The 13,419-nt window shown below is 42.5% G+C and overlaps 1 protein-coding gene across 1 annotated transcript in view; it reads left to right on the top strand.

Annotated features, from left to right (window-relative positions):
- Window positions 1-4,182: 4,182 nt before the first annotated feature.
- Window positions 4,183-13,419, top strand: part of COL20A1 (collagen type XX alpha 1 chain) — a 198,119-nt gene continuing 188,882 nt past the window's right edge. The window contains exons 1-2 of the mRNA XM_087959166.1: window positions 4,183-4,345; window positions 12,222-12,303. Of these exons, the coding sequence (XP_087815292.1) occupies window positions 4,331-4,345; window positions 12,222-12,303 (97 nt within the window). The 5' untranslated portion in view covers window positions 4,183-4,330. The remainder of the gene's footprint in view (window positions 4,346-12,221; window positions 12,304-13,419) is intronic.

Here is a 13,419-nt window from a genome sequence, read left to right as displayed (position 1 = left end):
AAGAATCCAAAAAGGAGATTAAAGCTGCCTCTTGTGCTTTCATAGCTAATTTTATGTCAGGAGGCTACAGGGGTGTTTTGCCATTTCAGCAACTATAAGATATGTACACTTCAGCTCCCAGAATTCCCCCAGCCAGCACTGGCTAGGACATTCTGGGAGTTGAAGTTTACATCTCTTCAAGTTGCCGAGATTGAAAAAAAAAAATACATCTTGAAAGCCTTTCTTAAACAGGAAATCAAGCCAACCAATTTTGGCTTGTTGTCATTGTTGTTCAGACGTTAAGCAATGCCTGACTTTTCCCAAGGCCAGGGACCACATCACGCCAGCCCTCCCCATCTGCCACTGTTTCCCAAAGTTGGCCCAAATTCATGGTGTCGATGACTCTATCTAACCATCTCATCCTCTGCCGTCCCCTTCTCCTTGGAGAAGACCCTGAGAAGACAACATCAGGGTCTTCTCCAAGGAGGGCTTTAAACTAAAATTGAGGAGGGAGGGAGACCAATCTTTAGGATCTCCAGGACTTAATACCAAGCAAAACCCTCCAGAGAACAAGTTAAATAATGAGATAAGGAGGGATGGCAAGGAAGACCACTCAAATGCTAACTAGGAGACATACCCAGAGTCAGACATTAAGACTGTAAGAGGGCTTATATACAAATGCACAAAATTTGGGGAACAAACAGGGTGACCAAAAGTGGTTGCGGGATTAGAGATGTGGTCTTACTAAGGTTTTATAGAGGGGTATTAGTGCCTTCCTTGATCTTGATTGTATCCCTCTGTTAATGCAACTTAGGATTGCATTGGCTTTTTTGGCTGCTGCTGCACACGGCTGGCTCTTATTTAGCTGGTTGTCCAGTAAGACTCCAAGATCCCTCTCGCAGTTACTGTTATTGAGTCTGGTTTCACCCAGTCAATATGTGTACTTTTGGTTTTTCTTTCCTAAGTGTAGGACTTTACTTTTCTCTACACTGAATTTCATTTTGTTAGATACGGCCCAGTGTTCTAGTCTGTCAAGGTCTTCTAATCTCACCCCCTCCTTAGGCAGGAGACCCTATACCCATGATGGCAAACCTATGGCATGCATGCCAGAAGTGGCATGCAGAGCCACTTCTGCTGACATGCGAGAGGTCGCCCGGTAGAGCCCTACTGCGCATGCGGCATGCCCCCCATCAGCCAGCTGATTGCCAGGGTATCTGTTGTGCGTGCATGGTGGGAGACGCACATGCATGAGCAGAGGCATGTGGCATGCAGGGTTGCCTGCACATGCGTAGAGGCATGTGGTGTTGCGTGCACATGCAAAAGGGGGCGAGGGCAGGGGTGGGATTCTACCAGTTCGCACCTATTCGCTAGAACTGGTTGTTAACATTCTAAGCAGTTCGGAGAACCAGTTGTTAGAAGAAATGACTGGCCTAATCCTGTAAGGAAGGCAGGAAGGAAACATTCTGGTGTTGCTTACAGAAACTGCTTCTCCGTTAACCCTTATTACATTCTTGGCAGGACTAGACTTCCTGTGTCAGGAATTTCTCTGGAGTTTTTTTCCCCTCCTTTGCTGGTACTTTGCTTGTGTGGAGTGACCATTCAAAGTTACAATGGCACTGAAAAAAGTGACTTATGACCGTTTTTCACACTTACGACTGTGTCAGCATCCCCACAGTCATGAGAGGCCAGGCAGGGAGATGCATGCCTCGATGTGAGTGATGTTGAGTTGACCATACCCAGCCAATAACATGACCACCAAGCCATGCCCACCAACTAAGCCATGCCCACAGAACTGGTTGTTAAAAAATTTGAATCCCACCCCTAGGCGGGGGGAGTCTCACGTGCATTGCAACATGGGTGCGCATGGGCACTTTTGCCACACAACATGGAAAAGGTTCGCCATCATGAGTGGTTCTTAAGAACCTCCAGTGATGGAGCACCCACAACTTCTGAAGGCAAGCTGTTCCATTGATTAATTGTTCTCACTGTCAGGAAATTCCTCCATAATGCTAGGTTGCTTCTCTCCTTGATTAGTTTCCATCACCTTCAGGTGCTTTCTCTGTGACAGCCCCTCAAGTACTGGAAGATAGCTATCTCATCACCTCCTGGTCCTTTGCTTTGTTAGACTAACAGTCAGGAAGTTTTTCCTTAGTTCTACATTGCTTCTCTCCTTTCACTGGTTTCCATCCGTTGCTTCTTGTTCTGTGTTCAGTTGCTTTGAAGAATAGCTTGACTCCCATTAGTAGTTCAGATTCTTGTAGAGAGCTTAAGCTTGCAATAAACCTTTATATTCATCTGAACTGCCTGGATATTCCCGATTTCTCGCGCTTGAGAAGTGGATCGTGACCGCTCAGAAGAGCGGTTTCATATAATCCGTTCAAAGAAGGCATGTTGCTGCTTGAACGTGCCTGTCTCTCTGTCTGCTGCAATCTGAAATCAAAATGGAGATTCGCTGTCCCTTCGCCTCTTTTGAAGCCCTAAGCAGTTCCACCAACTGAGAAGAGCAGTTGAAGTTAATTAAGGGAATATTTTATTTAAAACAAGAAATATAGGCCTTTGTAGATCAATTTGGCTTGCCAGTCATGCTAAGGAATGTACAAGGTTTCAGGGTTGAAATGGTATTATAAGCATGAAACAAAGCCAGTTAAAGACTTGAAGTGTGTTTTATTTTATTCTCTCTCTCTCTCTCTCTCTCTCTCTCTCTCTCTCTCTCTCTACTCTACTCTACCTATCTACCTACTCTATCTATCTATCTATCTATCTATCTATCTATCTATCTATCTATCTATCTATCTATCCCACATTTATTATTATTAATAATTATTATTTTTATCATTAACTCAAGGCAGAGAACATATACAATACTTCCTCCTCCCATTTTCCCCACAACAACCCTGTTAGGTGGGATGGACTGAAAAAGAGTGACTGGCCCAAAGTCACCCAGTTAACTTTACTATATAAGGCAGGACTAGAATTCACAGTCTCCTGGTGATTGGCCCAAAGTCACCCAGTCATCTTATATGCCTAAGGCGGGACTAGAGCTCCCAGTCTCCTGGTGACTGGCCCAAAGACACCCAGCTAGCCTTCATGCCTAAGATGGGACTAGAACTCTCCGTCTCCTGGTTTCTACCCTAGCTAGATAGGTCTGAGCCAGTCCCTCTATCTCAACCGTAGGAGGAAAGCAATAGCAAACCACTCCCAAAAATCTTGCCAAGAAAACCATATGGATTTGCCTGTCTCATTTCCAGGAGTCGAGACCAATTCTGTGACACACATGTGCACCAAGAGCAGTGGTGGTATTCTACCGGTTCTGCCGAGCTGGTAGTGCCGATGAGCAGCGGAGACCAAACCGGATCTCTCCACTGTTCTGCTGTAGGGTCCATCCACCCGCCCAGGCTCCCATATTCACCTCCATCTTCTGCTTTTGAAGCAGAGCCACTTTGCGTGGGCACAGAAGAGCTGCTGACGTGACAGAGAGAGTGCAGGCTGGCAGGAGGTGAGTTGGAACACCTCTGTGCCTGTGCGCAGTGTGTGTTTGGCATGGGCCCACCAAGCCACGGCCACCAAACCAAAATCTTTGAATCCCACCACTGACCCAGAAGTGGCTAAAACGGTGTCTGGCTGATGGGAAGGATCTTTAATTCCTCATATTTTAAATGCACCTCAAGCGAAGCCCTCGTATAGGAATTTCTCTGAGGAGATTTTGCAGATTAGGAGTGTTGGCAGCCATGGAATAATCTGAGGGACACAGAGAGACATATCAGAGGAAAACGCTACACAGAGGTGGTATTCAGCCGGTTTGGACCGGTTCTGGCGTACTGGTAGCAGAAATTTTGAGTAGTTCAGAGAACCGGCAACTCTGGCTGGCCCCACCCATCCGCACCCGCCCTTTCCAATCCTATATTCCCTTGATTTTTAGGTCAGCTGGACTAGATGACCTACAAGGTCCCTTCCAACTCTGATTATCTGTTATCCTATAGTAACCATCATAACATACAGACTTTGCTGGTGATCATTCCTCCTGCATTTGTTTGACTTTTGTTTCCTTCTGCGTTCCGAAATAAAGCTATTACAACCCCCTGCAAATTAGTTTTCTTTTTAAGAAAAAAAAAAAAAGCAACAACCCCCAAAACTCTCTCGGCCCCATTATCACTCGGCAAAACTGACGTCTCACTTAGAAATCTTCCACCCCCACCCAACCACCCAAAAAAAAAAAAAGAAAGAAAGAAAAATCCCAGAGAGAGGGGGAAAAAAGAGATTCCTCCAAAGAAAGCAGACGAGCCTCTGGCTTCCTTCCTCAGATTTCAAGAATTGTGCTCGGATCTTCTTCTTCGCAGCCTCCCACTCAACCATGCAGCGATCCAAGGTCAGTGGCCAATTCTTGTTCGGGATGGAAAGGTTTTGAAATTCGCTTTGCCATGTGGCCTCCTGGGTTATGGAGGTTTAGGGTGGATGGGTTTTTTGTTTTTTTTCAGGATGCTTTGTCGATTTTGTTGTGATAGGATTTGATTTGGGAACCGTTTGGGGTTGCTGGCTTTATCGCTGGAGGAGTGAAAGGATGGAGCTGTGCAGCAGGAAAATTCTTGGTGTGAAATGAAACATATTCTTGGCTTGAAATGAGGCTACAAAGGTGGTGATTTAAACGTGCCTAATCTTATCGGGCTTCTGCAACCACAAACTCTTAAAAAGAGTTTTTAAAATTTTTTAATTTTTTATTGTTTTAATAGTTTCGACTGTTTTTATTGTTTTAAAATGTTTTCAGGGTTTTATTCCCCCCTCCCGATAATTTTTTTTCACTTTTTACACATCTTAACCTTAATATTAACAGTACTGTGTCTCATATAAATGTCTACATTCATATACATTCATATATGTTTATCTATAATTTTCTTATCTCCAATATCCTTATGTCTATTGTTCAACCATTTATACCAATTGTCCCAAATTTTGTAATACTCTGACTGTTCTTTATCTTTTAATTGTAACATCAGTTTATCCCTTTCAGCACAATGTAAAAAATTTTTTTGAATTCCTCTGAGGGTGTATTATTTTGTTTCCAACATTGTGCGAATGCTATCCTTGTTGCCCTCAATATATGTAGTAAATATATATTTAATCTTTTTCCTATATTTCCTTTTAATTATTCCCAACAAGAACAATTCTGGTTTAAACTTTATCCGATCTTCCACTATTTCTTGTATCCAACTCCATATTTTAGTCCAGTATTTTTGGGCTTCTGGGCATGACCACCACATATGATAGAAGGTATATTGGTTCTGTTTGCATTTCCAGCATTTCGGATTCAGGATTTTAATTGTAATATATATGCTTGATCTGTGAATCCTCCGGTGTGTTGAGATGGGTGGCTATAGAAATTAACTAACTAACTAACTAACTAATTAACCAACCAACCAACCAAATAAATAATAAATAAACAAACTTTTATGCATGGAGTTTGTGCAAGTCCTTGTTTTATTGATCCTAGTGAAGCAGCAAACAGGTTTCAAATTCTTTAAAGTACAAGTAGTCCTTGACTTACAACAGTTCATTTAATGACCATTCAATGTTACAACAGCATTGAAAAAAATGACATGACCATTTTTCACTCTTACGAGCATTTATAGCATCCCTTTGTCACATGATCAAAATTTGGACGCTTGGCAATTGACTCATATTTATGACAGTTGCAGTGTCCTAGAGTTATTTGATCCCTTTTTGCGACCTTCTGACAAGCAAGTCAATGGTCATGCTATGCGAATTCAGACATTGGGCAACTGACTCATATTTATGACGGTTACAGGGTGCTCGGTCCTGTAATCCCCTTTTGCAACTTTCTGACAAGCAACATCAGTGCAGAAGCCAGATTCACTTAACAACTGGGTTACTAACTTAACAACTGGTGTGATTCTCTTAACAAATGTTAAAGTCGTAAAATGGGACAAAACTCATTTAACAGCTGTCTTGCTTAGCAACAATGATGGCCTCAACGATGGTCACGAGCTGAGAACTACCTGCATTGTGGTTCTTCATTCGTTCAAGTGTTTCTAGCTCTTTATGATCTAATGGAGGTTTGTTTGCCAGAGTTGTCTGTCGGTCATTGTTGCTTTTATTAAAATGTTCTGAAAGTTGCTTTGGATGACCCTAAATTTTGAGGTGGAAACTGACAATCTCATTGTATACATGTTGTACTCTGACAATAAAGGTAATAATAATCAAGAGGACAGAAAGATTCCCGTCTTTATTTAGACTTTAACCTTAGACTGTCTACTATTGACCTCACCCCTTTCCTAAGAGGTCTGTAGGGGGCGTGCATAAGCGCACCAACGTGCCTACTGTCCCTGTCCTATTGTTTCTTTTTATTTTTCTTATATGTACCCATTTCATGTATTCATAACTATGTATATACTTATACCTGTTATCTCATAAGCGATTGACAAATCAAAATAAATAAAATAAATAAAAGTATTCATGGCCATCTTTCTTAAAAGGTACTGCTACCCGTGAATGTGATTTAACTGAATTCATCACGGGATTGTTTCTTTGCAAACCTGCTCCCCAACTTGACACCTTCCACAGAGGTGAGCCATTTGTCCCAAAGGAGCTTTTTTCAAGAGGCAACTGGACTTTCTGGTTTTTCTTTGAAGATGTTTCGCTTCTCATCCAAAAAGTTTCTTTAGCTCTCCAGGCTCCAACTTCTTCAACTCCAGAGCTGAAGAAACTTCTTGGATGAGAAGCAAAATGTCTTCAAAAAATAACCAGAAAGTCCAGTGGCCTCTTGAAAAAGCACCTTTGGGACAACCATGACCTGGATGACTGACAATCTCCATAGACATGTGAGCAATTTGAATTTCCTACCCTGAGCAACCTCTTGAGGAAGCTTGCTGAGATAGATCTAATTGTAGCATAGTTCAGGCGTGCATTGCCTTCTGGGTGCTGGCACGTGAGCGAGCACGCGCAATTTTTGGCACAGGAGCCCAAAAAGGTTAGCCACCACTGATCTAGCCTATCAAAGAGAAGGATAAGGGGAGATGTGATGGCATCTTCCAGTATTTGAGGGGCTGCCACAGAGAAGAGGAGGTCAAACTACTCTCCAAAGCACTTGAGGATAAGAAGTAATGGTTGGAAAGGTATCAAACAGAGACCCAACCTAGAACTAAGGAGAAATTTTTTGACAGTGAGAACAATCAACTAGTGGAATGGTTTATCTCTGGATGTTGTAGGTTCTCCATCACTGGAGGTCTTCAAGAAGAAATTGGACAGCCAATTGTCCGGAATGGTATAAGATCTTCTGCCTTGAGCTGGGGGTTGGACTAGAAGACCTTTGAGGTTCCTTCCGTTTTATGTTCTATGTTCTCCCTCTAGATATATAGCGGGAGACAAATCCAGCCAGGTTCAGATTCCATGACATTTGAGAGGGATCTAATTAAATTTGAGATTGCTGATAAAGCAAATATTAGCTGTCTATTTGGTGAAACTAAATTGCAACCGATATTTATTAATTTTTTCTGACAGTCCTGGGGCAACGATGTAAGGAGTGAAGAAAGGTGAAAACTGTGCTTGAGGGGCAACGTTTTTCTACACAACTATTTCAAAACTTTTGATAATCCCAGCCCAGACCTCCCTGCCATTCACGCCCCATCACACATGGCAGATCCTGCTCAGGCTGGATCAAGACGTCTGCAGAATCTCCTTTGAGAATCGGCAGTTTGCTCTGATCTCCAACTTCTGTATCCATTGCAGGCCCAGATGAAAAATTTACTCTCGGTTTGAACTGGCGGCCTCCCCCTTTCTTGAAAGCACACGAGGGAAAGGGTTTTCTAGCTCCTAGAAAATCAGCCCAAGTCACCTGACAGGATTGTTGTTGTGGGGAAAATAGGAAGAGGAAGGGAAGAAAGAATGAAGAAGGGAAGGAGATGGGAGATGGGAGAAGCAAGGATGGAGGAAAGGAAGGAAGATGGAAAGAAGGAAGGAAGTAAGGAGGGAAGGAAGGAAGGAAGGTAGGTAGGAAGGAAGGAAGAGAGGAAGGGAGAAGGAAGGAAGGAAGGAAGGAAGGAAGGAAGGAGAGGAGGAAGGAAGGAAGGAAGGAAGGAAGAGGAAGGAAGGAAGGAAGGAGAGGAAGGGAGAGAGGAAGGGAGAGAAGGAAGGAAGGAAGGGGAAAAGAAGGAAGGAAGCAAGGGGGAAAGAAAGAAGGAAGGATGATATTGAGGGAGGGAGGAAGGCTGGTGTGTTGGCTGCCTTGAGTTTATAAAAAAACAATAACCGCAAGATATAAATAAATTAAAATAAATACATAAAAAACAAAAGCTTGCTGGTTGAGTTTGGGCCAATCACCAGGAGACAGAGAGTTTTAGTTCCGCCTTAGGCAGGAAAGCCAGCTGGGTGATTTTTGGTCATTCATTCATTCTCAGCCCAGCCTACCTCACAAGGTTGTTGTGGGGGAAAACCGGAGAAAGAAGGTGTGTTGCATATGTTCACCTCCTTGAGTTATTTGTAAAATAATAAAGGCAGGATACAAACAAACAAATATAATTTTTTTGTGTTTATAACTTCTCTTCTATTGGAAAGATAGTTGCAGGATGGAGATGGGCTGGGCCAGCATGATTGAGGGCTACCTCTTTGTGTGTATACTTGCAAGGGGGCAGGGCCTTGTATCAGGGATGGGATTCAATTTTTTTAAACAATAAGTTCTGTGGATATGACTAGGTGGGCATGGCCATGTGACTGGGTGGGCACAGTTTTTTTGCAGCAAACACCCCCGCCCCCGGGGTGCGATTCAAAATTTTTAACAACCAGTTCTGTGGGCATGGCTTAGGTGGTGGGTGTGGCTTGGTAGTCATGTTATTGGCTGGGTGTGGCCAACTCAATATCACTCACATCGAGGCACGCATCTCCTCACCTGGCTTCTCATGACTGTGGGGATGCTGCAATGGTTGTAAGTGTGAAAAATGGTCATAAGTCACTTTTTTCAGTGCCATTGTAACTTTGAATAGTCACTCCACACAAGCAAAGTACCAGCAAAGGAGGGGAAAAAACTCCAGAGAAGTTCCTGAGACAGGAAGTTTAGTCCTGCCAAGAATGTAATAAGGGTTAACGGAGAGGCAGTTTCTGTAAGCAACACCAGAATGTTTCCTTCCTGCCTTCCTTACAGGACTAGGCCAGTAATTTCTTCTGACAACCGGTTCTCCGAACTGCTTAGAATGTTAACAACCGGTTCTAGTGAATGTTAACAACCGGTTCTAGCGAAGGTGTGAACTGGTAGAATCCCATCCTTGCCCCCCCATTTTTGAGCCTCCTGGGCCTCAGAGAAGCCTCCTGGGGGGTGTTTTTGCTCCCAGAAGGCTTCCCTGGGGCCCAGGAAGGGAAAAAATGGAGCGTGGGGGGCACAGCGCCCTCCCTCATCTCCCATGCACCCCTTTTTGCCTCCTGGGCCTCAGGAAAGCCTCCTGGGTGAAGCAGTAAGGCAGCGAGGGGGATCCCAGCACAGCTGATCATCGGAACAGCTGATCATCAGGAGGGGGGAGAAATACCTTAAGGAATGACTGGGTGGGGGAGAATGCAGTCAGCGATATCAGGCATGCGTGCGATTGGGTGGGGAGGGGAGGGGTGGGCGGAGAGGGGCATGGCCAGCCAGAGGCACAATTTGCCAGTTCTCTGAACTGCACAGAATCATAACAACCGGTTCTATAGAACCGGTCCAAACCGGTAGAATCCCACCCCTGCTGTGTATCACATAAAAAGGCACATGAAAATACTCCTGTCTAAGAGAGATGGGCAGTTAAAGATGTCAGAAGCATAATTTAGGGTTCCAACTCATGTTGCGCTTGCACAAGAACAAATAAAAATGAAATCCAAAGGAAAGGAGATTTATTTATCCAAAAAGTTCTTGACAGACTTAAACAATGGGCCCTATCCAGCAAAATGAAATTTAATGTGGAGAAAAGCAAGGTTTTACACCTGGGCAGGAAAAACCAAAGGTATGTTGGAAGAAATGTCCACCTGGGTTCAGTTCCAAGTGGGGAAGAAAGACACTGGAAACATGGTGACTGCTTGGAAAGATGGTTTAATGGTGGACAGGATCACATGCCTTGGGTGAAGAAAAAGGGAAGAGATGCTGAGAGTCCCTGGGTTTTATGCCCTCTATTGGGATTTGAATTTGAGCTTGTATTCTGATTGGTTGTCACGTTCCTATGGAGTCACGCAGAGGTAACTTTGTAGGTTGTTTTTTGAGTTCCGAGCTTGGTTGAGCCTTCCCAGGTGCCATGTGGTGAGTTATATTGCTAGATGGGTAGAGGGCTAATCCTACTTTTGTTGGATCTTGGGTGAGGGCATTTGCCTATGAATAGGCATAGCTATCTCTTTATCTCTTAAGTGCTGGCATCTGCTGTGGGCTATTGAGGAGGGTAAGGCTGTTAAGAGTTGAGTCTGCTTCCTGCCTTAAAAACATGTTTCTCCATTTCTCATCCAGGGAAATATAATATTCTGCATTTTTAATATTTCCTAGAATATTTCATTCTTGTTGTAATGACGAGGCAGTCGAGGTGTTTGATCATGATCAACTGAATCATGATGATGAACTTTATTGGAGTCTAGTCTTGCATTTATACACATTTTCAGTAATCCTCCAACATTGGTTAACTTTGGTTTCTGCTTAACTTTCGTTACTGTTCAGCATAGTAACTAACACAATTAATTATCTCTAGTCAAAGTCCAACATATGTTTACTTCCTCTCTCTAATCCTCCTTTACATTAGTGACTTTGTTTGCCTGAGTTGTATTTGCTTGTAAACATTCCTTATCTGAGGTTTGCCATCCAAGATGAGAATATTCCTGCAATTACAACTCTACACATTCTTGTAGGAAAGGGGTGGGTGCTAACTTCCTACAAGTACAGATTCAGTGAAATCTGGCTCAAAAACAGTAACTGTGAGAGGGACCTTGGTATCCTTGTGGGCAATCACTTAAACATGAGCCAGCAGTGTACGGCAGCAACCAAAATAGCTAATACAATCCTTGGTTTTATAAACAGAGGAATAGAATCAAAATCACGTGAAATATTAGTACTGCTTTATAAAGCCTTGGTAAGGCCACACCTGGAATACTGCATCCAGTTTTGGTCACCACATTACAAAAAAGATGTTGAGACTTTGGAAAAAGTGCAGAGAAGAGCAACTAAGGTGATTAAAGGCCTGGGGCTAAAACATACAAAGAATGGTTGCAGGAATTGGGCTTGGCTAGTTTAGAGAAAAGAACTAAGGGTGACCCGATAGCAATATTCCAGTATTTGAGAATACTGCCACAAAGAGGAGTGGATTCAAGTTATTTTCCAAAGCACCAGAAGGCAGGACAAGAAACAATGGATGGAAACTAATCAAGAAAATTAGTGATGTATAAGAAAAGGGGAAAAATGTTGAAATAAGAACTATTATGGAAAGATTAATAACAGTTGCTATAATTAATTAGTTAAATTAATACATATGTAATGTATAGATGATTTAAAAGGTGATTTAGAAAATGGAATGTGGAATCTGACATATATATATATATATATATATATATATATATATATATATATATATATATATATATATATATATATATATATATTTGTGTTATATAGTAAATAGGGAGACTAGTGTTAAGGTAGAATGAAGGTGGCTAGCTCGAATTATTAACCAGAGGGGACAATTTTGAATTAATAAAATAAGGATGAGAAATTGCAAATGTGACAGAAAAAGGTAACATGGGAAATGAATGTAGAAATGAGATGAGAATTTTAGATGATATTGTAAAATAAGATATGAGAATATCCTAAGGAAAATGAAATAAGTTATAACATGAATTGGAATTGGATAAGATAAGTTTAATATTTAATACCAATAAGGATAATGTGATATGAAATTGAAACTAATCAAGAAAAGAAGCAACCTGGAATTAAGGAGAAACTTCATCAATAGATGTGTCACTTGCCTGGAACGGTATAGAGTTTCCTGCTTGATCAGGGGGCTGGACTAGAAGACCTCCAAGATCCCTTCTATAACTCTATTCTGATTCTGATTTATTCCCCAAAGCAAAGAGCTTTGTCTATGCGGGCAGCTATGGAGAAAACAAGGGACACATAATTTGTTTTATAGCCTTAATTATGCTGACCCTCTTCCTTCCCTTGACCTCCGTACCCCAGGAGGCAAAATGAGGGAAGTTGCTCTAATTAAATGCTTATGGATGGTCATTTTCTATTTATGCAGGTTGTCCTCCTGGGCCGGAGTTATTTCTGGATTTCTTGCCTTGTGCTTGCAGGTTTCATCACTTTACAGGTGTGCGGACAAGGTAAGGAGCTATGCTGTCTTCCCATCTGGAAGTCGAATGTTGGAACAATGATAAAGTGATGTTTGTCCAGAAGTGGGTTTGGATGGTCTCTCTGGGTCTCATTTTGAGTATGTGTTGTGTTAACTGTCATATGATATGTTAGTTTGAGAGTTGCTCAAGGGGCAGCAAATAAGGGTAGGAGAAGGTGTGGCACACAGCCCTTGTAAAGGTTAATTTATGGTGATTTAGGTTTATTAAAGGCTCAGCAATGGCAGAAGTTTTTGAACCAGCGTCCTCTTCGCTGAAAACAGTGGATCCAAGATTATTTTTTAAAAAAACATTATTTGCCCCCTCATCCATTTTTATAATTTGGGGATTGTGAACTAATTTGTGGGATTTCCCCATCTTTTTTTTTTTTTTGGCATGATGTATGTTGATGGGTTGTATGTGTATGGTTGCTTTTAATTAAATATCTGTGGGGAGGGGCAGGGAAACTGGTGGGGAGAGGGAGGGGGCAGCAAATGATCATTGGAACACCAGTCCTTGTCCCATTATAGAAGCCTGACTTTGAGGGGGGAGGGGAAATCCTAATCATTCTCACCATTGTTTTGCCTGACTATTTGGCCCATTTCTTTATTTGGTTATGGATTTGAGAGAAAAGGGAGCAGGCCGTGATTTGTCTCTGTAGTCAACTCTCTACTTGGGTGCATTTCTCCTGCTTACATTAGTGGTTTTCTCTACTATAAGGCTGTGTTGCTTTGTCTGTCTGCCTGCCTGCCTGCCTGCCTAGCCATCCATCCATCCATCCATCCATCCATCCATCCATCCATCCATCCATCCATCCATCCATCTCTATGTATGTCTGTGTATGTCTGTCTGTCTGTCGTCCGTCCATCCATCCATCCATCCATCCATCCATCCATCCATCCATCCATCCATCCATCCATCCATCCATCTCTATGTATCTCTCTATGTCTGTCTGTCTGTCTGTCTGTCTGTCCGTCCGTCCATCCATCCATCCATCCATCCATCCATCCATCCATCTCTGTATTCTGTTTGTCTGTCTCTGTCTGTCTGTCGTCTGTGTCTGTCCATCCATCATCCATCTCTATGTCTGTCGTTGTCTGTCTGTCGTGT

Source organism: Notechis scutatus, chromosome 3 (genome assembly GCF_049901735.1).
Source record: "Notechis scutatus isolate UNSWTSFEM ecotype Mainland chromosome 3, rNotScu1.2, whole genome shotgun sequence".
Classification (NCBI taxonomy): domain Eukaryota; kingdom Metazoa; phylum Chordata; class Lepidosauria; order Squamata; family Elapidae; genus Notechis; species Notechis scutatus.
This window is presented reverse-complemented; position numbering and strand designations above follow the sequence as displayed.